At 40.6% G+C, this 22,717-nt stretch overlaps 1 protein-coding gene across 1 annotated transcript; it reads right to left on the bottom strand.

The window, feature by feature from the left end:
* Positions 1-2,096: 2,096 nt before the first annotated feature.
* On the bottom strand, positions 2,097-21,549 carry sh3bp5lb (SH3-binding domain protein 5-like, b). The gene is made up of 6 exons (XM_056399669.1): positions 21,012-21,549; positions 20,647-20,709; positions 20,369-20,497; positions 14,204-14,365; positions 8,486-8,659; positions 2,097-7,821 (listed from the first exon to the last, which is right to left on the bottom strand). The coding sequence occupies exons 1-6, from the start codon at positions 21,267-21,269 to the stop codon at positions 7,207-7,209; spliced, it is 1,401 nt and encodes a 466-aa protein (XP_056255644.1). The 5' UTR covers positions 21,270-21,549; the 3' UTR covers positions 2,097-7,206.
* Between the last annotated feature and the right edge of the window lie 1,168 nt (positions 21,550-22,717).

Here is a 22,717-nt window from a genome sequence, read left to right as displayed (position 1 = left end):
TCTCATTGATATTCATTAAATACAGAGCAGCAAAGCCACCGTGTTAGTTACACTTTATGTATATTATTTCAGTTCTCTACAAGGTGAATACACAGGAACGTGTCAACCAAGTAATGATTGAGAAAATACTACACTCCTAGAAAGAAATCATTACCTGGTACAATATGATCCAATGTTGAAAGAAAATCTTAACTTAAGGTCTACTTACTTGCATTTTCTGAACTTTTGGACTACATATCATAGACCAGATTTCTGAAAACCGGAGACGGTCAATATATCAATAAAATATCCAATGTTTGAAATTAAATTAAATAAAAAAAAGTTTATCAAGTATTTTGACCATGGACCAACTTTTGTACTGTGATAAAATGTGAAGGCTGACTGATGAAATTAACGATTTGTATGAGATGGAAGAAAAACCTCAAGTACTCCCTCAGCCTGACTGTCATGTTATGTTTCACTAGAATATGGATAATATGCTTCTCATTGTCTTCTTATTATCATGTATCTTGGCCAATAATTTTGTTGTTTTTGCTATTTTTCTACATGAAGCTTACACACAGAACAGTGGGAGCGAAAACATACAATTGAGGGGCAGAGCCTCTTAAAACCTGAAACCTTTTTTAAAAAATCGCTGACGATGATCAGGTGGGTAGATGATGAGTCTAAAGCTCATGCAAAGCAGCGTAGCAACATGAAGATATAAATGTTTAAACTTTTGTCAGTATCGACATGCTACACAGCTTTAGCTTGTATAGCTTCTCCACATTTCAACTGTTCAGTTCATTTTACAGAAACCTTGAGTAAAACAGTATAATTCAGTCAGATTTACCAGCATCATAAACCAGCAAAACGGTGGTGGCTCGTTCCTTTAAAGAGGTTGTGAAATCCAATTGCATGTCTCGATTATTTATATTCCTTTAGTGCTTAAGGGTCCACAGTTCCAAAGAATCAAAAGGGTTTTTTCTCTCCGGTCTGTTTTATAATTCACAGTCAAAAACGAGGACATTTCCAGGAACAGCTCCAGTCCCGCATTTTTGGTTGCCTGTCCCCGGAAAATGGGGACATCTGGTCACCCTAGCATATCAGCATTTGTCGTGGAGATGGTGCATGGCTCATCGCATGACCCAAGTCTGGAACTTTGGCCACACAATAAAAGTTGTTCTATACAGAGGTGTAGTGCTATTTGTAAAAGTACCGGAGCGCACCTATGGCATGCTGGGTTAAGTTCCAGCTCATTTTGAAGGTTATTTCACCACTGTTCCCATGATACAATACGATAAATGTACCAGGTTGTAATCAATGTAGCATTAAGCAGCAGGTGAATGAACACAAGAAGTTTGTGTTTTGAATGATTTCATTTACAAATTAAGCCATGTTGGAAACATCCATTCAGAGGAAAAGCGGCAGTTCAAGTGGGGGTCAAGCTAAGCTAACAGGATAGGCTATGAAAACGTAGCTAAGCTAACAGGCTAGGCTCTGAAAATGTGGCTAAACTAGCTTTCATTTCCAGCAGCACAAGCTGTTCAAGTGTAACAGACTGACTCTGTCATGTTTCTGTATAAAAGCATCACAGATATAGAAACTGTCAGAAGAGTGAATAATGAATGAAAGGATTATTTCTGTCTTTTCATCTTCACTAATTAACCATTTAATTCACTGAGCAGCTCAGAGGCTTCCGGCAGCTACTGGACACTTTTAAGGTGGAATGTTTTCTTGAGTGTTACTCAATGCATGATTGACGTATGGAAATGAAATCAATACATCTTAAATGTCAATATGAAAACTTTGACCATTTCATTTGTTTTTATTGGCTCTACATGACATACACTTTAGTGATGTGAAAATCTATATAAATTTCAACAGGATTATGCAAACTGCGGATATTTTAATTCATCACTTGGAGAAAAAGAGTGGCAGCAGCACTCCACCTATGCTCATACTATTTTCTGCATCCGCTCAAGAGGACCTGAAGTGCTGTTGAAAGCACAGAAACCCAGTTAACCCAGTAAGTGGATGTTAAGATCTTTTTCTTTTTTTGTCAAGCTACCATTTCCATCTTCAAGAATGAACACACACGCAACTGTGAGAGTGAAGCAAGTTAAATACTGTTTAATAAAACTTTTTAATAATGAAGTTCCACAAAATAACTTTTGCATGTTTAATAAGATGCAAATCAGCAGTATTATACACCTGTTTCTCCTGAAACTGTACATTCACTTTGAACAGTTTTCCACAGCAACGTTGTAAACCAGGGTTTAGACTGAAGTCATGAAATATGTTTTAGTAAAGAAATCCAGTGCAAACATGCTGCAGTGGTGCAAAGCCACTTCTGAAAAGAAATCACAGACCACACATCTGCAAAAACCAAATATTCACATTACCGTATGGATCAAAAGTGCTTTCACTGCTAATAAATGTAAGAGGTCAACTGAGAAAACACATTTTACATTAGTAAAAACAAACCACCTTTTACTCCCTGTTCAGTTACAATAAATATTCATATTAATTTAAGATGACATTTCACATTATTTAAATTAGGATCATTTTCTCAGATATTGGACATGAATATCAGCCAGTGAACACCACCCACCTCTGTACTGATGCAGAATTCAAAACCTGCAGTGACATAACATTTGTACCTATTAAGTAGTTCAATGTCACAGGAAATACACCCACCTGTTACTTTTAAAGAGTGAGATGCTCAGATGGATATCAGTCTCATATCTGTGTGTATGGAGTTGGAGTCAGAGCGGGGTTAGCCTAGCTTAGCATAAAGTCTGGAAATGGGGGTGAACAGCTAACCTGGCTATCCAGAGTTAAAAAAATACACCAAATGAAAGTGATAGTTCAGATTATTTGACATGGGCTTGTGTGAGGTACTGATCTATAGTCAGTGTATTAGATTCAGTTCAGCTCCCAGTTTAGAGAAGCAGCAGGAGCACCGGCTCAGAAGCTGAGCGATGAGCTGCTGTGGACAGGGCCATCCACAAAAACATGTTTTAGCCACTTTAAGAAATACCCACAGAAAAAAAGCTCATATCAGTTGAAGTGTTCACTTTATTTTGAATATTTCACCACTTTATCTGCCGTTAAACAGCCCTTTACTTTGGAACTACAGTATGTAAGTATTTGAGACGGACAAAGCTAGGCGAAGGCACGCTTGTGCATCGTAAGACCGTCGCTCAACTGTTGAAAACGTCTGTCTGACGGCAGATTAAGTGGTGAAAATATTCAAAATAAAGCAACACTTCAACTGATATGAGTTTGTTTCTGTGGGGTCCACAGCAGCTCATCCCTCAGCTTCTGTACCGGTGCTCCTGCTGCTTCTTTAAACTGACGCTACTGCAGCTAATACACTCACTATAGATAAGCACCTCACACAACCCCACATCTAAAACCCTGAACTATGACTTTAACAGACTGTATCTTGTTTGTTAACTCCGTCCAGAAACAGAGATGTTTTAGGTGGAATTATGTGCTGACACTACTAACACTATACTCTGGACATTTCCTGTTGGACTAACCTGAGAACAATGAACACACAGACAAAAAAATCATCTATCATCAGTGTCAAACATTATGTTTTAAGTCATACATCTTGAATCTACCTTAGACAATTAGACAGACTTTTAGCTCTCCAGTTGAAGTAGACTGTCTGTTGACTAATGCTGGTTTCAGTTCAGCTCTTTGAAGTAATTCTATATTTTATTTCAATGGAACTGTAAAGCATCCACCTCTTGGATCTAACCAAATCCAACTCACAGGCACTTTAAATTAAATAAAACATCATCAACTTATCGAACATTTGGCTGCTTCCCTGGGCATGACTCTGTGCAACAGGCCATCACGGTAAAATGGAGGAAATGGATATTTTAAAAAGTTTTAACAATCTAATACTGATCCATCAGCAAGTCTTTTTTCTTCATACTCACATTAACATAAATATTTTTTAGAAGGGTTCCATAAATTAGTTTTGTTTGATACATCTGTCCGTGATTGACCAACAAACCTATCTGGGGTGTTCCCCGCCTCTTACCCAGTCTCAGATGGGATGGGCTCCAGCCCCGTGCCCCTGTGACCCTCACACGTTAGCAGGTATAGCTAATCAATGGATGGATGATATAATGGCAATAAGTTCATATCAGCTCACATACAGGCCCGGCAGGTCTGGCCCTGTTTTGATCGTGCGATGACGCTTGAGCAAGTTGAAGACACATGTCGTCATGTTCTTAATGTGAAGAATGCACCTCAACGCCCCAAAGGTATGCAAGAGGTTAAAGTCACTGAAACAATGAAATACCTATTTGAAGCAGCTGGAGACAGAATATTCAGAAAGTCTTCACACCGCTTCATCATTTTGTCATGTTGCCGTTTTAGACTAAAATCATTTAAATTTCTTTTTTCCCCTCATCAGTCTTCATTCTGTTCTCCATGACGACAAAAATTTTACACATTTTTGCAAAAAGTAAAAAAAAGAAAAAGAAGAAATATCACATTGACATAAGTATTCAGACACTTTACTCAGGGCTTAGCTGAATAAGTGATTACAGCTTCCAGTCTTCTTGGGTTTGCACATCTGGATTTGGGGATTTTCTCCATTGTTCTCTGCAGATCCTCAGACTCTGTCAGGTTGGATGGGGACTGTCGTTGTACAGACAGTTTCAGGTCTCTCCAGATGTTTGACTGGGTTCAGGTCGGGGCTCTGGCTGGTCCACTCAGGGACATTCAGCTGCTCATCACTCAGCTTCTGTACCGGTGCTGCTGCTGCTTCTCTAAACTGACGCTACTGCAGCTAATACACTCACTATAGATAAGCACCTCACACACCGCCAATCCTCACTCTGAGTTTATTAGTTACTTACGCAGGTGAGTAAACTGTTTAATCAGTTTGCTCTGACAAAACCAGATCCAGACCAGAACCAGAAGCTACTGCTGATGGTTAATATCTGTGGCACAACAAACCAAATTACCCTCGGTTGATCAGTGCATATTTACACTTAGTTGTCAGTTTATTAGGTACACCCAGCCAACAGGAATGCAGTCTAATGCAATAGTCCTGCAATAAATTCAACCTGTGTGAAGGTTGTAATGTTGAAACTGTTTCAGAGGATGTATTCTGTGCTGCTGTTGAACTGGGGTGTATTAAACAGAGAGGTGTTTGTGGTGTTCAGCCCACCCTCATTGATATAAATGGGCTGGACAGAATAATACACCTGTCCACCTGATAACAACAGCAGCACAAACTGCAGCCTCCACAGTGATCACACAGCTGAATCAGCACCTCCGAGACAGCTTCAACACAAACTGAACTTTACAACCTTCATGAAGGATGACTGTAGTATTAGGGCTCTATCTTACACCTGTCGCAAAGCGCCCCGATGCACACTCCCACATTGTTTAAATAGCATACACTTGCACCCATCTGAGCACCCATGGTCTCAAAATGAGGTGTGGTCAGATGCATTGTTGTTGCATTGCTGTTTTGAAGCAGCAATCTACCAACGAAAACCTGGTCTGAAGTAATTGGTGTGTTTTACTGTTATTTTAAGGCATCCTGACATAACTGTACCGCTTTCAGCTGTGCAGCCGCTCCAGAGTCACCGTTACACATGACCGTTCACTGCGCTTACCTGCACTAGTGAACCTACACTATGCTGGTGCTGTAAAAGCACTCGCTCCATACGCTTTACACCACTTTCTTTCATCGTTAAAATAGGGCCTTTACACTACATTAGTTTTAGCTTCTTGGTGTTTCTAATAAATTGACAAGTGAGTGTATATATTAAAAATAAATCTGAGCCCACATGGCTCCAGCCGCTTTAGGAAATAGTAGCATTTAGTGATATTACTTTAAATAAAAATACTTGTATAATGGTTGAAGATGAGCCCTGTACCTCTCAAAGTTTTTATTTCATTATTTAGGGTTCGTCAAGATGATGATTAAACTGTGGTATCTTGATCGGCAACCGATCATTATCAGCCAATTTTCACTAAAAATACAGATTGGTAGACTGGCATTAATGCTCCTGGTTACCGATCACCTCCAAACCGTTCAGCTGTGGTTAATAGCCTACTCCAGTGTCTGCGGCTGAGAGAAGCGCTGTGTGCTGCGTAGTGTAGTCCCGCCTCCCAGCTCGTTCACCGCGCCGCCGCGTGAGGCTACCAGAACAAAAACATGTCGGTCGTGTGGAACTTTTTACAAAGTGTGTGAGACTGATGTAACGTACGCCATGATCGGTATCAGCGGTGGATCGGCCGATTTCACTCATAGATGATCTCAGTGGCAACAAAACGTGATCGCAGCGTTCCTCTAAACATCTAGGACTGTTCACTGCACTTTTTCCAAGAGATGTGGGAACAATGCTAAAAATAAGTCAGACAGATCAAGAAACACAAGAAGTCATGTGATCAGTCAGGTGACAAGTTAGCTCCCCTCAGTGACTCTTTGACGTTAATGTAGTTTAGTCAATCTGTGGCCAACAACACAAGGCTTTTGTAAACCTTGCTGCCATAACTTGACCTGTCATACATATGGTAGTCACACCACCATAGTAGTGCGTTTCTGTGTAATGTGGGATTATTAGTGGTAATAAGGTAGTTTATGTAATCTGGCTTGTTTACACCCTGTCTGATCAGTTGAACTTATTATTGACAATGTCACAGTATTCCTAAATGTTTAATGTAATCTTATAATTGATAAAAACATTGGATGAGGCTACAAAAATAAACTTAACTTAAACAAGAGCAATCAAAAAAAACAGCTGACACCGTGTCAACACAGAGAGCGACTGTTCAAATTGGTCTGTGGAGACATTAAAAACCAGACACCAGCATGTGTTAGCGTTGTTTTAAATCGCCTGTTTGCGCTCTACAGTGACTGGTTTTCCTCAGCCTGCTGTGTAGCTTCAGTGTGTGGAGCATCAGCCTGGATCAGACGCAGCGAAGTACGAGCGTGAGGAGAGGTCGGTGCGCTATGCGGGACCGCTCTCTCACTTTATTGCTGCCACGTAGAGATTCATTAGTGTGCGGCCAGTGTACCTTCCAACCCTCCCTGCTATTCCTAACTGCAGCGGCAGTGCGGGATGTGTCGATCACTGTCAGCCTCTCTCCGGCTCGTCTCCCACCTCTGACTTCCTCTCTGATCCCTCATCATACGCTCGCCATGATCCTCACTCGTCATCAGCTTCCTCCTCCACCTGCTGACTATAGACTAACACTTCTGTAGTGCTGCTTAACAAAGCTCTCCTGCTTCTCTTTACTGACCACTCCCTTTTCCTGTTGGGCCTTCTGCAGCTGGGGCCCCTGGGTCACCACCTCCCTACTGACTGGCCTCTCATTAGGCTTCCTGTTGCGGTCCCACTCCTCGCACAGCACGCTCCCGGCGTCACTCATGTCACCCAGGTGCTCCACCGAGTCGCACTTTTCCAGGTCGGAGGCGATGGTCTGCAGGCTGATGACCGACATACAGTCCGAGCCGGCCTGCTCCGCCTCCAGCCGCTCCCTCTGGCCCCAGCCGCTCTCTCTGTGCCTCTCCACCCACAGCCGGGTTTTCTCGCTGTCAGCCCAGTCGCTCTCCATGCCGCCGACCGCAGCACAGCTACTGACGTGAATCCCGATGGCGGCTCTGACCTCGGCCTCGGCACCTACAGGGGAGCTCCGCCCCCCACAGACCGCGGGACGCCCGCTGCTGGCTCTGATTCGCCCCCTCTGTGCATGAATCTGTTCACTGATCTGCTCCAGGTTCCGCAGGGCCACAGAGTAACGTGTTTTTACTTTCGCTACCTGCTCCTCCAGCCTGACTACTTTAGCCTTGTGTTCCTGAAAAACAGTTAGAAGCAAGTTAGAGAAACGTCTCAAGACACTAGACCCAAAGGGAGTCGCTTTTTAAGTTTGCCATTTTTATTTCTTTAATTATACTTTGGTTTAAACCTAAAATCACAATTATTCATCCCTTTTTACTGTGATTTTAAATAGGGCTAAACAATTAATCGTAATATAATCAAAATCGCAATATGGCCAAGTGTAATATCCAAATCACAGTGGCTGAAACAGAATCTCAGGAGCAGCTGTTTTTTTTGACAAAGGTAAAATGTGTCACATTGTTGTGTGTTGTTATGTCACCATAAATGTTGGTGGTGCTACAGAGACGCTCCGACCTACAAATTATATTCTCCAGACATAAAGGAAACTAATCACATCACCGTCAACCTGTTCGCTTGAATTAGGATGATGATGTCACCAGCCTTCACAGCTTGTTGGACAGAACCACACACATAAACACCAAAACTACCAAAAATCACCTTTCAGCCTCAGTGGGATAATTTCAAAGTTCAAATGAAAGTCTCAAATGTCTGCATGTACTGTAAATCACATTTTGCAGCCTCTGCATTAACACTGTACCGCAGGTAAAGTACGTCTGCTGAAATCATCAGCTTGTTGCTAACGGTACAAACATGTATGTTTCAAAAACACTGGTACACACCTCCAGAATGTGGTTGAATTGAGCCTTGAGTTCAAAGTAAGGTTTGGACTTGAGGATGACCTTCCTCAGTGCTTTCTGGAGGGTCTGAACTCGCGCCTCTGCGTCCTGGCAAAGCTGTGTGACTCGCTGGTGCTCCCGCTCGCTGTGGAGGCGCTCCTCCTCCGCCTCGTTCACCTGACCAGCACAGGAGATGTGACTGAGAGAGGGAACGCTGCATCGTCAAGTAAATGGACCTCGTCAAGTCCTCTGTAGACATTTTTAAGGCTAAACTCAAAACCCACGTTTTCTCTGGCTCTTGGGTGTCCTTAAGGTTTATCTTTTACTTTTAACCTCTGTGTTTTATTTAGTTTTTTATTTCAAACTATTCCCTAACTGTCTTTGCCTATGGGATAGTTAAGTCATCTGAAAAGTTATCTCCTTGTTTTGTTTCCTTTTGGCTGTTACTATGTTGTACATCACTCAACTTTGGTTGCTTTGAATATGCTCTATAAATAAACTTGATTTGATTTGAATAAGTCAATTACATATGCACAAATAAAGGAAGCTATTGATGACACCCCTGGTGGAAAAGCTACAGGTCCTGATAACCCTAACCCAGAATGAACTTTTAAGTAGAATGTATGAGTATTCCAAACATTACCAGAGGAACATTCCTCATACAAACCAATTAACTCCATTGTGCGGAAAGTAAAAGCTTTGAGCTAAGAGATTAAACCTGAACCTCTGAAGCTGTTAGAACACACCCATGTGTTAATGGTAACACTGGGAAAAGGGAGCATACTATTACATTGTATGCAGACAATATACTGCTATTTCTCTGCAACCCTAATCAATTAATCCCAGTTGTGTTAGCAACAATCAATGAATTTAGCACTCTCTCTGGCTACAAGTTCAATGTAGGTAAGTCTACTGCTCTGCTCTCATAACATTTCCATTCATTTTGTCCACAAATGGCTTCAGTGTGGAGTTTTCATGTTCTCTGTTTCCTCCAGCCATAGATGCACAGATTCATTGGTGATTTTAAATTGAATGTAGGTGTGAATGTGAGCGTGACTGGTTGTATGTGTCTATATGTCAGGCCTGTGATAGACTGGCCCTCGCCCAATGTCAGCTGGGATTGGCTCCAGGTTAAATCTTAAATCGCCCCCCCCTGACCCTATAAGTATAAGGGGGATGGCTAATGAATGAATGGATTCAGTCAGAGATATTTCAGTTACAACACCAGTTTTGCTTGGGTATGAATGAGATTAACAGAGAACTAATGCTGTAAATTATTCCTCTAACCTGATGCATTAATACAAATATGAAATTTTTACATTACAAATGGACCCAAAGCAGTTATATTAATACACTTTCAATTTAACATGACCAACAGCTTAGTCACACATCTCGTGAAATAATACGTAGGTCACTAATGTGCATTGTGTACCAACAGGTACACACGGATTCTTCTTCTATTGTAGCGGCCAATACTTATTATAGCCATCACTTGAGGGTAACAGCATTACAGCTTCATACATCCATGAGACTGTAAAGGTTCATATTAAAAGATTGATGTTGGGACTTTATTAATCGGTGTCAAATTATTCAAATGAAAATCTATTTGAATCGATTTTTTCAACCAAGCACTAAAGGGTTAAATTCATGTTTGTTAACACTTTATTTTTTTGTAGTTGCAATCTGGAAAATGAAGATCTATGTATGTTTTTGTTTTGTTTTTTCATGTAGTTTTTGTCTGGTAGCCTGATTGTCTGATTTGCATTTTGTATTTAGTAATTTGTATGGGTGTTATGTACCATTCTTTTTGAGGGTGACATTGAATGTGCTGCCTATATAAAGTGAAAATAAAGTGATTGTACAGCACCTCCATTTTTCCAGATACTATATAATTTGACATAATTCAGTGTCACCTCAGTGTTTCTTAAATTAAAGCACTGCTGCATAATGACGTCCCGCCGTTCCTGTTTTATTTTAAAATCTATTACCTGAATGACGTTTTATTTGAAATTATGAAATTCTAAATTAGACATGCATTCTCACTAAAATTAAAGACAATTTGTGTCTCAGGAAAGAATATACATTTTTTGGGACAGTAGTTCTAGTGCATATACATAGTCTTCCCCCTGTTCAGTTGTTATGTTGTCTTTACTGTGCTTTGTGTCCTGGTTTCTCGTGTGTTGTCTGTCTTACCTGGATTCTGACCCTTGTGTCTCTTGGATTCTTGCCTCTGCCTTACTGGACTTGTTTGGACTCTTTTCTACAGTTTTGACCTTTGCCTGCCTCACTATCCTGAAGGCCTTTTAATCCTCTTTGTTGTGAACAGCTTAAGCTCTGCCTCACCGTCTGCATTTGGGTCCTGTTTGTTACCCTGCTGCACCAGCTGTGACTGTTGTTAATGGGTTTCCTGTTTACAGGGTGTGTTCGCAGCATTGGGGTAGAAAACACGCTTCCTGTTTGTCATGGCAGCTTATACATAGAAATAAATTTAGAAATAAAGCAGTGGCAGTGAAATTACTGTTTAGAGGTGAATTTGTATGTGACACATATCAGTGCATTGCAAACCTTTATTTTTGGCACAGTACCTCCAATAGACATGACAGCTAGATACAGGAAATAACCCTTGAGAGTCAATCGTAATTTTATTTACATGAAATTTTCACATCTTTGTCTGCACTTGATCTACAGCAAGACAATGCATGTCTGGTGTGTGCTCTCTTGCGGTACATAGCGACACAATCGGAAATGCAAAACATAAGAGATCCTGTCGCCCGCCACACAATCAGTGCAGGAAAGCTTACTCCTGAGCGCAGTGTCAACACATTCAACAACATTGCTCATTTGTGACAAAGCAATTTTAATCACAATTATCTGGCAAAAACGTTTCACTAACTTCTCAAACTTATTTCTTAAACGTTCCTGATCAAAATAATCCGCCTGCCAGCAATAATAGTCCCCCGGCAACCAACACTAATAGTATAGACGGATTGCTGCTCACTTCAGTTGTGGCTTAATTTTCATTTGTGCTGTTTTTGAAATCGTGTTGTGGCTTTATAATTATAAATTATAATTCATCTTCCATATTTATCTGTTCCAACTGTTCCACCTGTACCAAAGTCTTACTGAATTGTGGCCTCAAATCCAAGGTACATGAATTTTGTTTAGTTTTGTTTACTTCACTTTGCCTGTCTAAATTCCATGACATTCCAGAAGTGTCCAACAAGAGTGCAAGGCCTGCCTGAAGAACAGAACGAAACACAGCAGCAGCTCTGGCTGAACTCTGCAGGCTCCATTCCCAGTCACCATCAATCATTAAAATTACAACTGCACAATGACCTTTAAAGTTTAATTCTGAGAGAAAAGGAGATTGAACCTCTTTGATGCATGCTACTAAAATTTCTATATTCATTCAAGGAGCTGCTTGTCCTGGTGAGTGACTTAGCTGAGAATCTCTTCAAGCCACTGTGGACATCATTGCTTCATCCATCCATCCATTAGCTGTACCCGCTTATCCTTTTAGAGGGTTCGGGGGCTGCAGCTGATCCCAGCTGACATTGGGCGAGAGACAGGGTCCAGTCGATCACAGGGTTGATACTTAGAGACAAACAACCATTCAAGCTCACCTACGCTTTAGAGTCACCAGTTTACCTGCATGTCTTTGTACTGTGGGACAAACCCCACACAGACAGATCCCACCATGTCTCCCTAACCCTAATCTTCCAACCAAGGGTTGGCGATCTGGCCAAAAGATCAGTCTTGGATTAGCCTTCAAGCAAGATGCCCAGAAACCAGGCTATGCTAATGATGCTAACTGGTATGCGCCGGTTTGTTGTCTTGGCTCGACACACGCCTCACCTCTTTGACCATTTTTGGATCAGCCGAGAGTTGGGGTGGCAGGTGACGTCAAAGATTCTACGTCCATCTCTATTTACAGTTTGTGCTCTACATTCATCTTGCTGCTTCCAGCAGTGAAATCAGTACATGCCCAAGCCGTAACAGAACGACCACCATGAGGGTCATGAACTGTTCCTATTTCCCTCACACTGTCCTCTTTGGGGGCATCACATTCCTCCAACGCCAAACACAGCTGATAGGCTAGAAAACTGAGACAGCATCTCTGCCAGCCACTGGATCAGCTCAATTATATACAGCTGAAAAGACAAGTATGGCTATTGTAATGTAGTTTTTATTATGAATTAGTTTTTTGTTTATCATTGCTTTATTATGCATGTACATGTGTGTGTGTATAATGTATATAGTCAGTTAAACTTCAGGGATATCAATCTGTCCATTTAGGAAGCACAAGTGATTGTAAATCAGTTTCAGCTGCTTTGGTGCAAATGAAAGTGACAACAGGTGCAATGGAGGCAACAGCAACACAACCCCCCAAAAAGGGAATGGTTTTACATGTGGTGGCCACAGACAGTTGCTCTCTCCTGATTCTTCCTGAGTGATTCTTCTCTAGTTTGTGTCCACACTACTGAGTCACATGATGAGTTGGATCAGCCTGTGATTTCAATTTGTTACTTTGATTTTCAGTGTGATTGTGAATCCAGCCCTCAGTGGGTTGATGATTTTGGTTTCCATTGACTGTTGTTATGTCATTTTGTTCTCAACAAATTATACAATGTACATCAGTGAAGACTTTACACTTGAATAATTCTTCATCAAGATCTGATTTGTGAAGTGTTCCCTCAATTTTTTTAAGCAGTATATATATTATGAATGTTTTATTTGCTTTGTTAAGTGTCCTTGGGTGTCTTGAAATGTGCTTATAAATAAAATGTATTATTATTATTATTATTCTTTTTTTTTCTTTTGACGCTGGTCTTTGACTTTCTCACTGTAAAGTTTTTGTTTCAGCTCAGAGAGATCTTGCGTGCTCTCTCTCTCTCTCTCTCTCTCTCTCTCTCTCAGTGTTAGGAGGGAGTTAGTATAAAAAGATCAGTTTAGAGACTTGGTTTGAAACTTAATCTTCCCACCTCAGACTCATAATCCTGTCTGCTCACTCTGACACACACATTCTCACTCCCTCCTGCAGATACATACCCGCTGCTCTCTCTCTCTCTCACACCCACACACACGCACACACACACACACACACACACACGCACGCACACACACACACACATCTGTATATTCTCACCTATCTAGCATCATTTCTGCCTGGTGTTGTTTACACTATTGCTTGCATGGTTTTCAGTGTAATAATCAATTTTATATTTTATAAGTGGTCAAGCACATTTCTGTATAATGCACTGCAGCTCAGCACACTACATCCATGTTAACTATTTGGAACCAAATGTATATAATATCAATATTGAAAGGCTTTGGGGTGGATCTATATTTACATAATACATGTTTACAATATAAGCATACATGCATATACATAAATATTTGTATGGGGTAGACATACACTGTATGTCCATATATGAAATTCTTAAAGTTTCTAATGGGTTTTATATATAATTTTTACATGTGTTAGTATTTTATATATGCAGTATATGTACATATATTTCATATATGGAAATTCAATATATGTTCATGTTTCACATCTGCGTATGGGACAGAAGTTGGAAAATAATTTCTCTCTATGTAGTTGAACCCATGCATGAAATTCACACATGCTGGCCTTACTCAGAAATGTAGCCACATTTCTCTGATTCAGCCAACACAGAACAAACCAAAACTCCAAGGTCGGGGAGAAGCCTGGGCGTGTACCTTGGCGGTGGCGTGGTTAAGCATCTCCTGCCAGGTTGGGTCCATGGTGTTCCTGTCGGCCAGGAGGCCCTGCTCTGCCACATACACCATCTCCCTGGCCGCGGTGTGCATGGATACAGCCCGCTCATATCTCAGAGCTGCCTTCTGGGTCTCCTGTTGGGCCTGGGGGAACAGACAGCAGCAGCTGACAAACATTGCAACCAATCACTGAATCTGCAGGCACAGTGGAGACAGTCCTCCCAGCATCAGAGCGGCTGTCTGAAGAAGACATCGGAATTTACAGGTCCTGATGCAGATCAAAGCCCTCCATTTCACTATAGTTTAACTTTATAAATTGTGTCCAAATGCACACTCAACACCTGTTCAACTGCTTATTCATGTAGTTATCCAACCAGCCAATCATGTGGCAGCAGCAGATCCAGGTGAGGAGCTGCAGTTAATGAGGAGAAACATGATCTCAGTGACTTTGACTGTGACATGATTGTTGGTCTGAGTGTTTCTCAAACTGCTGATCTCCTGGATTTTCACACTCAGTCTCTAGAGTTTTTACTCCGAGTGGTGCAAAAAAGGCCGGTTGCTAACAAGTGTCTATATGAGACTACAGAGGTTGTCAGGGATGTTAAACTCATCACATTGAACTGTCACTAACTCTGTCAGAAGAAAGGCTTTTGTAGAAGAGCTAGATATCATCTTCAAAACTGGGAGAATTTCGCTTTTAAACTAAGAGCCAAAAGCACATGTAGTGCTACAGTGCACAGTCATCCCTTTATCTTCCCCTGTCTATTTTTTATGACACTGGTACGTTTAAAAAATAAACTGAGTGTGAAAAAATGAAGTTTACCACACTGGATTAGTGACGTTCAGACAGAAATTCAAGAGGAAAATTCAAATTTGAACATCAGGTTTATTAAGGAGAGACCATCAGACCTCTGTCCATATGATCCATAATCTCCTTAAGATTCGAGAAGAATATCTTTGGCAGCTCTGATTTTTTTTTTCTTTGAATATTTCATCTTCTCTCAACTTTGGTCTCTTTACCTTGAAATTAACTCATAAAATCTGAGCAACTTGACTATTTGAACTGGATTTTGAATTTAAAAAATGTGAATATAGTTTTCTGTAACAGGCACTGTCAAACCAGGATCATTCTTCCTTGTTGAATTGGAATGATAATGAGAAAAGGTAGTCAGCTGACACTGAATTAAAGATAAATATTTCAAAATAAAAGCCAAGAGGATAGAGTGGCCATTCTATATAGTATAACATTATGCACAGATAGATAAAGAGGTTTTTTTAAAACATGAAAAATATTTCATCTGAAGTGTGTGATGTATTATTTACTTGTGTATCATGAATTAACAGCCTCATTAATTAACATGTAAACACACTGTGTGGTCCCTCCCAGCTAGTGTTGTCTAAAGTGACCAGCAGAGGTCTCCACTGTTTCCACATTATTGTTCACTCTTTCACCAAATCACTTCATATTCTGCTACATGACCAAGCTAATGTTCACTGTTTATAGCTGCTGTTGGTTGTAGCCGACACTACGACCTTTATTCTGAAATTCATCAGTCAGACATCACATAGTGGACAGATCAATCAGCCACAGCCGTATTGATCATTATCATATCAGCAGCTTTTAGAGCAAAAGCCATAACTACATATAATGTAGCTGTTTGACACATTAGTCGCCTCTAAGGTCGAGTTTTAACACACACCAGACTTTAAAGAAAAACATTCCCATTCATAGATATTCAGGATCTAAGCTTCTTCTCTGGTCCACGTCAGAGGAATAAACACATGATCAACACACTGTCTGTGCTATAGAACAGCCACGCTGTCCTCTCTGCTTTTATTTTGAAATGTCCCTCTAGTTCCTCAATTTAACAAGGAAAAATGAAAAAAAAAGGAATATACAAACAGCAGAATGGGAGCGTTTCTTCTGATTTGATGTTTTTGTTGTTTTTTTTCAATTCTGACAACAAAAACAGTGAATATATATATATATATATATATATATATATGTATGTTCTTTAGGTCTCCCTTTAAAATTAAAGCTCACTGTCACTGGGGTTTATCCTGACTAAAGAACAAAGTCAATCCAGACATGCAGCTCAGGGAGTTCTGTCAGCGTCTGGAGGAAAGTGTGTCTGTGTTGGTTTGCAAGAGAGCTGCTAAAGTCAAGGTTACTCTGATCACATGGGAAGGTTTGGTCGATGTGTCCGCGAGATAGAGCTGCAGGACGGCTCGGCTGGATGGAGACGGATACCGGAGATCGCCACTGAGAGATCACTGACTGCATCACTGATGGTTCTTATCATATGGAGTCTTTACATGACGTGTGATTAAAATGCAAAGGCTGTTGAAACCTGTCATACGAGCACCACTGATGTAATACTAATGGCATTTTCCTCGTTTCCTAATTTACATTTTTATAACTACAAATGACACTGCTTAACGGTTCAGATTAATAATCTATTATTTGGTTTATTGCTTTCAATTAGACCTCTGCTCTTTCTCCACACAATTTTCATTAGTTCAATTACAGTTTCAAATGACTCCTCAGCATGTTGATTAAACATGACTGCCACTCAGGCCCCAGTCCTTCAAGGGTTAAAAGTTTTACTTAATCAGTTTGGCTTCATTACAGGCAAATCATTCCCTCTCAGCTATCACTTACTGACATTACAGACTACGTATGAATCGCCATTACTTATACATGACATTTATCCAGTACAACTGTGTATTGTTGGGACAATAAAGAGGAAAAAATCTGAATATTACTGAAATGTCATGATATACACATGAAAACAAGAGTGATCTGTGAATAGAATGAAATAAATATCGTACTGAAAAGAAAATGTTACAAATACATAAATACAACCCAACTTGAATAAACTGCATATGAAAAGCTCCTTGTGCGTATTTACTTTTTAAAATCACATTTGTTCTGTGTATTGTGTGTGTGCAGTTGTGTGTCTCTTTCACGTCCTCTGATAGTAGTCGCATGTTGTTTTTAGGTGCCAGTGGAAAACATTTGTCTTTTTAGTGGTTTTTCTTTCAAAACATGCAGCAGCATCTCATGAGACAATATAAAGTCAGCACGTTTTACATCCACTAGAATCGTCCGGTGTCACATCTTCACTGGCTGTGCTGTTTTAATGGAATTACTTAACACTTATTCAAGTTGTTTGATATTTGTCCACTGATAGGAAGACAAATGCACCTAACGTATACATTTGTAAATCTTTTTATTTGTGTATCATGAAGCAAACACTAACGATTACATTTGCAGGGTTCCCACTCTTTTCTAGAGATCATTTTCCAGGACTTCTCCAGGACATTACCACTGATGATCTAGCTCATATGGCAGACAGGAATCACTCCATACACAAATATGCAGTGTTGTGCCAGTTCACACTTTAAAAGAACTAGTTCAAAGTCCAGTTCATACTGATGAAAATTAACTAGTTCACGTTCATAACTTTTGAACTAAGTTCAGTTTTTTTTTTTTAATAAATAGGCCACTATTCTTTTTCAATAGAACCTCCTTCTACCCATCCATCACCAGCCCCAAATCATTGCCACTCCCAAACTAAACGAATTACTGTATACCACTGAAGAATCACAGACATGAGTTACTTTTAAACCCGTCTGTACCGCTAGCACCGTGTCTATGGAGACGTCATGCTGTCGTAAGACGTGAGCTTACGTTCACGTTCACCATTTGTAAAATGATTCCTTCAGTTCAGCGTTCACAAAAAATATGAACATGTTCAATGAACAACGTTCATGCACAACACTGCCAATATGTTCCCATCTGTGGAACACTGATTTAAAATATGTGCAGTCTATACTTGGTGATACTTATCTATGACATCATCTCTTTCATACTTAATTAATTATGAAATGATGACAAATTGATCGCAAGAACTTTGTCACTAGCAAGTGCTAGGTAAATAAAATTTAGCATTATGATCATCATTATTAATTTATAACCTGACTGCATACTTATGAATTATATCAACTATTGCAGCCTGAACACCAATAACATAGTAGTAGCCAACTGACAAATCGAGACTGAACTTTAAATGTAGATTCAAAGTTGAATTAGCTCAGATTACTTACTGCCGCTGGGTCTCCTCAGTTTATCGCACTTTAGCCTCTTTATTAGCAACAGGAAGTGATTTCATTGACAAGGTTAGCCACACCCACTGTGAGCTGCTGCTACAACAGTTAAACATGTCATGTCACGCTAGCAAAGTAAAAATAGCAGTTAGCGAGTATTTAGCCAGTGTTTGACTAGCATACAGTTAGGCTCCCATTCATTGTACTTCACATTTATTATTATCTAGCGCACATTGAAATGAACCAACACACATTTGAAACCTTTGCTCTGCCAGAGCTGAATCATAAACCTTAAACCTTTAGCTACCGGCTAAACAAGCTAGCAAGCAACTGAACTAAACATGCTAACCCATTATTGAACAGTTTAAAACAAGTTAGGAAGAACACGTTAACCTATTAACCTCATAAAGCTACCACAGCTAGCAACCAACAGTGACTTATATACATTTAAAGGATATAAATGATGTGATGTGACTTCAAGGTGCGTTCACAGCATTGCCAAGCAAAACGGATATCAGCCTATTCAAAATACTGTGGTCCATAAACTAGCCAACCATTTGAATGTCAACATGATCCTGAACATAACTTTGCCTGAAAATAGGAGAATGTTGAATTTTTATATAACTCACCTGTTTACACTTTATTGAGGCTTAAAATATTTATATTTGGGGGTGTGGTTTCTTTGAATGGCAGGTGGGTGAACGTATGCTTGCCACAAGCCGGCCTGCACTAAAGTCTCGGCTACACATACGCCCCTCCTCTTCGACTATTTTTGGATTAGCTGCGAGTTAGGGGCGGAGTCAGGTACTGGCAAGATGGTGATGGTGGAGCAGCTCACTCTGAGCTTCAAAAGCGTTCTTCAGAAACCTGTGGGTGACGTCACGGAGGCTACGTCCATTTTTATTCATGGTTTTAGTCAACAAAAGCTAAACACATCTTAATCGAATTTTTGTCCAGCATTTACTATTTTTTCAGTCATCCACTCCGTTTGAGGTTCCGGGTGTCACCATCTTTGTGGTGCACAGTTACCATGGTTACAGCTGACTTTCTTATCTATTATGAGGTTAGTGGAAAAGGCACTGTGTAGATGTTTACAGGTTCACATCGCAGCCCCCGTGTCCCTCTGCTCTGCAGTAACACAACATGTTTTCCTAAGTAAATCAGACCTGCTGACTCTGTGTTGTTCCTGTCCACCCAGCGTTACCACGGCTACCTGTTCTCTGATTATTCAGAAGCTGGATTCACTGACATAATGTTCATCCTGGGTTTATTTCAAGAAGAGAACCTAAATTTTGACAGTTACATTAATCGTGAAACATACTTCTTCTGCTAGCAACACAAACACTAACCAACTTGAAGTAACGTTAACGTTGCATCCACAGCACTTGATACAGTTACACTAGCTTACCCTTTCATGAATGCTGCTAGCCTGCATGTTTTTGTAGTTTGTCTCAGCTGTTTTGTTGCCGCTTCCTGTTCTTCTTTCAAGAACATCAGAAAATGTTACAGAGACAGAACGATACACAACGTAAGCTGAACAAGAGATCTCATTGGCTGGTGGGGGACACTGTTTTAATACCCAACAGACTATAGTGTGTGATCCTGCAGGAGCAGGATTTATTTTATTATAGTCCTTGTTACTCCTTGTACTCCTGCTTGAGGTTACTTTTTTATTAAGTGTTAGTCTAAGTTTTTGTTCATTAACATAGCACTGCTGAGGACTTTACAGGACACTCTATCCTTCACTGCACCAAACCAATGGAAACATTTCCAACCCTCACCTTCAGCCTCTGAGAGATTTTTCTAGTAACTTGTCCACCTCATTTATAATAATGAGCGTAGACTAAACATTACAAACACCCTCATCAACACTTTTCTGTGACAGTTCAAACAAACCTTGGAAACTGGAACCTTCATGAAAGCTGGGGTGTATTGCAGGACTATTCTGACTTCACTAATTTACATTAGTAAAGTGTTAATCTCTCATTCTGATCCATGCACATACACTGCAGACTCATGTGCACCTGCAACACGCACCTCTTTGGCCAGTCTGCGGGCTTCATAGTAGGGCCTTGCTTTCTCGATGCAGGCACCGAGCTGGGAGCCCTGAGCGTTGAGTTTCCTGGCAGAGTCAGTGAGAATCCTCCTGTAGCTGGACCTGGCATCCTGCAGGCAGCACACACATGACATAACATCACAGATACAACATTCAGTGAGAGCTGCCATGAGCTGTGTGACAGCTGAGGCTGTGATAACAACTGAACAGTCGGTCAGCGCACAAACTCTGACAGCGACATAAACAACAACTCCCTCACGTCCAGCTGCAGCTCCAGCTTGTTGATCTCGTCGCTGGCCTGGTTGAGGTGCTCCAGCTCCTCCTGGAAACACAGGGGGGGAGATGACTGGTATTAAAAGGCAGAAGATCAACAGAAAGGCTGGAAAGATGCTGGAATTAAAGCAGTGTTAAAATGTTCAGTGGAGGGACGCTGCAGCCTAGAGACTTGAGGCTGCCCAGCCCAGGCACCAGTCTGTGGCAGGAGCAGACTAGGACGTGCAGATGTTCAAATTTATTTGTAAAAATGCCATAAGGACTAATATAAACTGGATGGTTTGTGTAAAATACATCAACACGGTTCATCTATTCGGCTACATGAGTGATAATGATCATTTTGAAACATGCCTGAATTCTTGGGTCCAGCTCTTCCTCGTATTTGCCGGCATCCTCTCCTTCTTCGGGTTTCATCTGATTCTCAGCCTCCCCATCATCCTCCCAGTGCGCTCTCACCTCCTTCGCGGTGTCTGCGTCCGCTCCTCTGCACTTCATCACGGTGCTCCCCTTACCGCCTCTCGCCTCTTTCCCCGGGGTCTCCTCCCGCACCCCGGCCGGTTTAAGGCACCCTGCCCCGCTCGGAATTTCACGCGAGGTCCCTGGCTCCATGTGCGGCCTGTCGCTGTTAGCCTACCGCTACAGTAGCTTGTTTACTCTACAGAAAAACTGCCAGTGAAAAACACCGAGGACTTCGGTGTTAAACCGTCCCGCTGTGTCTGCACAGCACGTAAACCACACACGGCTTCCGCTGCCGACCCCCCCCCCCCAGCCCGGTCGCTGTCATGCAGGCAGCACAGGACTGTCACTCCGCAGCTCTCCTCCCTGCTCTGCTTCTGTTTGTCATCCTCACATTCATTAAACAACGTATTTATTCTACGCTGTTATTTCAATATACTTAGAACTATAGTTCCTACAATCAACGTAGTCTGTGACCTGGACTTCCGGGGGTCCTGAACAGTGTTTGTGACCATGACTGCTTCACTTTCATTAAAATAACAAATTCATACGCAAATGTAATACATGTACATACACTGAATTTCCATATAAGAAAGATAATATAAAATAAAAACGCATAGGGAAACCCTTTAGAAATTGGAAACATTTTTAACTATTGACATCTACATGTATGTTAGCTTATATTGTATGGCATGTTACATAGGTTACAAAGCCTATTGAGACCGCTTTCCCAGAATGTGAAGAGAGGCATGTTTATAATAATGAATAAACTTGCGTAATGAATTTAAATATGTATGGTAAACAAATGTGGTCACAGCACGTTATAAGTCATCATTGATATTTATAATATACATATACTGTACATATGCAAATTATACTATGGGAATTTCAATATGTTATAAACGCATATCTTCATCCAGAGGCCCTACCATCTATATGTGATAATAACCCCTGATAGGTGACGTATATGGAAACATCACTCTTTGTAGAGGGACACACACTGATGGGAAAAGAAGATAAGTAAAAAAGGAATGAAAAAACATCATAAACAAATGCAATGTAAGAAAAAATAATAAGTAAATAAAAAATCTTTAATGTTGACACATCACACCTTTATATAATATATACAAAATGAATTTTCCCTAGAGGATATATAAAGTATCTATCGATCTATCTATCTATAACGTAAATAACTGTTATCATTAAGACAGATTCAGATTTGCGACATGACCATGTTTTCTTTATCACCTTGTAGTGCTTTGTATTAGTGAAAGATGGACACCAGTCCTTATTCAGTTTATCAGTAGAAAGCCTCAGAGCCAGTCAACAACTGTGCAATATCCCTTATCTTCTGCTAGTTTTGCTAGATTTAATATCTAATTGTACATATTACATTATCTATTATTTAACTTTTTTTCATCTGATAGTTTCTGATAGACCCTTTTTTATTGTCCACTTTGCTGCTGTAACATTTCAAATTTCCCCAAGATGGGACTAATAAAGGAGTATCTTATCTATATTCTCATCTCATCTCATCTCATCTCATCTCATCTCATCTCATCTCATCTCATCTAACCTCCTCTGACATTTGTCTTCTGGCA

Source organism: Seriola aureovittata, chromosome 16 (assembly GCF_021018895.1).
Source record: "Seriola aureovittata isolate HTS-2021-v1 ecotype China chromosome 16, ASM2101889v1, whole genome shotgun sequence".
Taxonomy (NCBI): Eukaryota; Metazoa; Chordata; class Actinopteri; order Carangiformes; family Carangidae; genus Seriola; species Seriola aureovittata.
The sequence above is the reverse complement of the archived record's forward strand: the minus strand, read 5'-3'. Positions and strand labels throughout refer to the sequence as shown.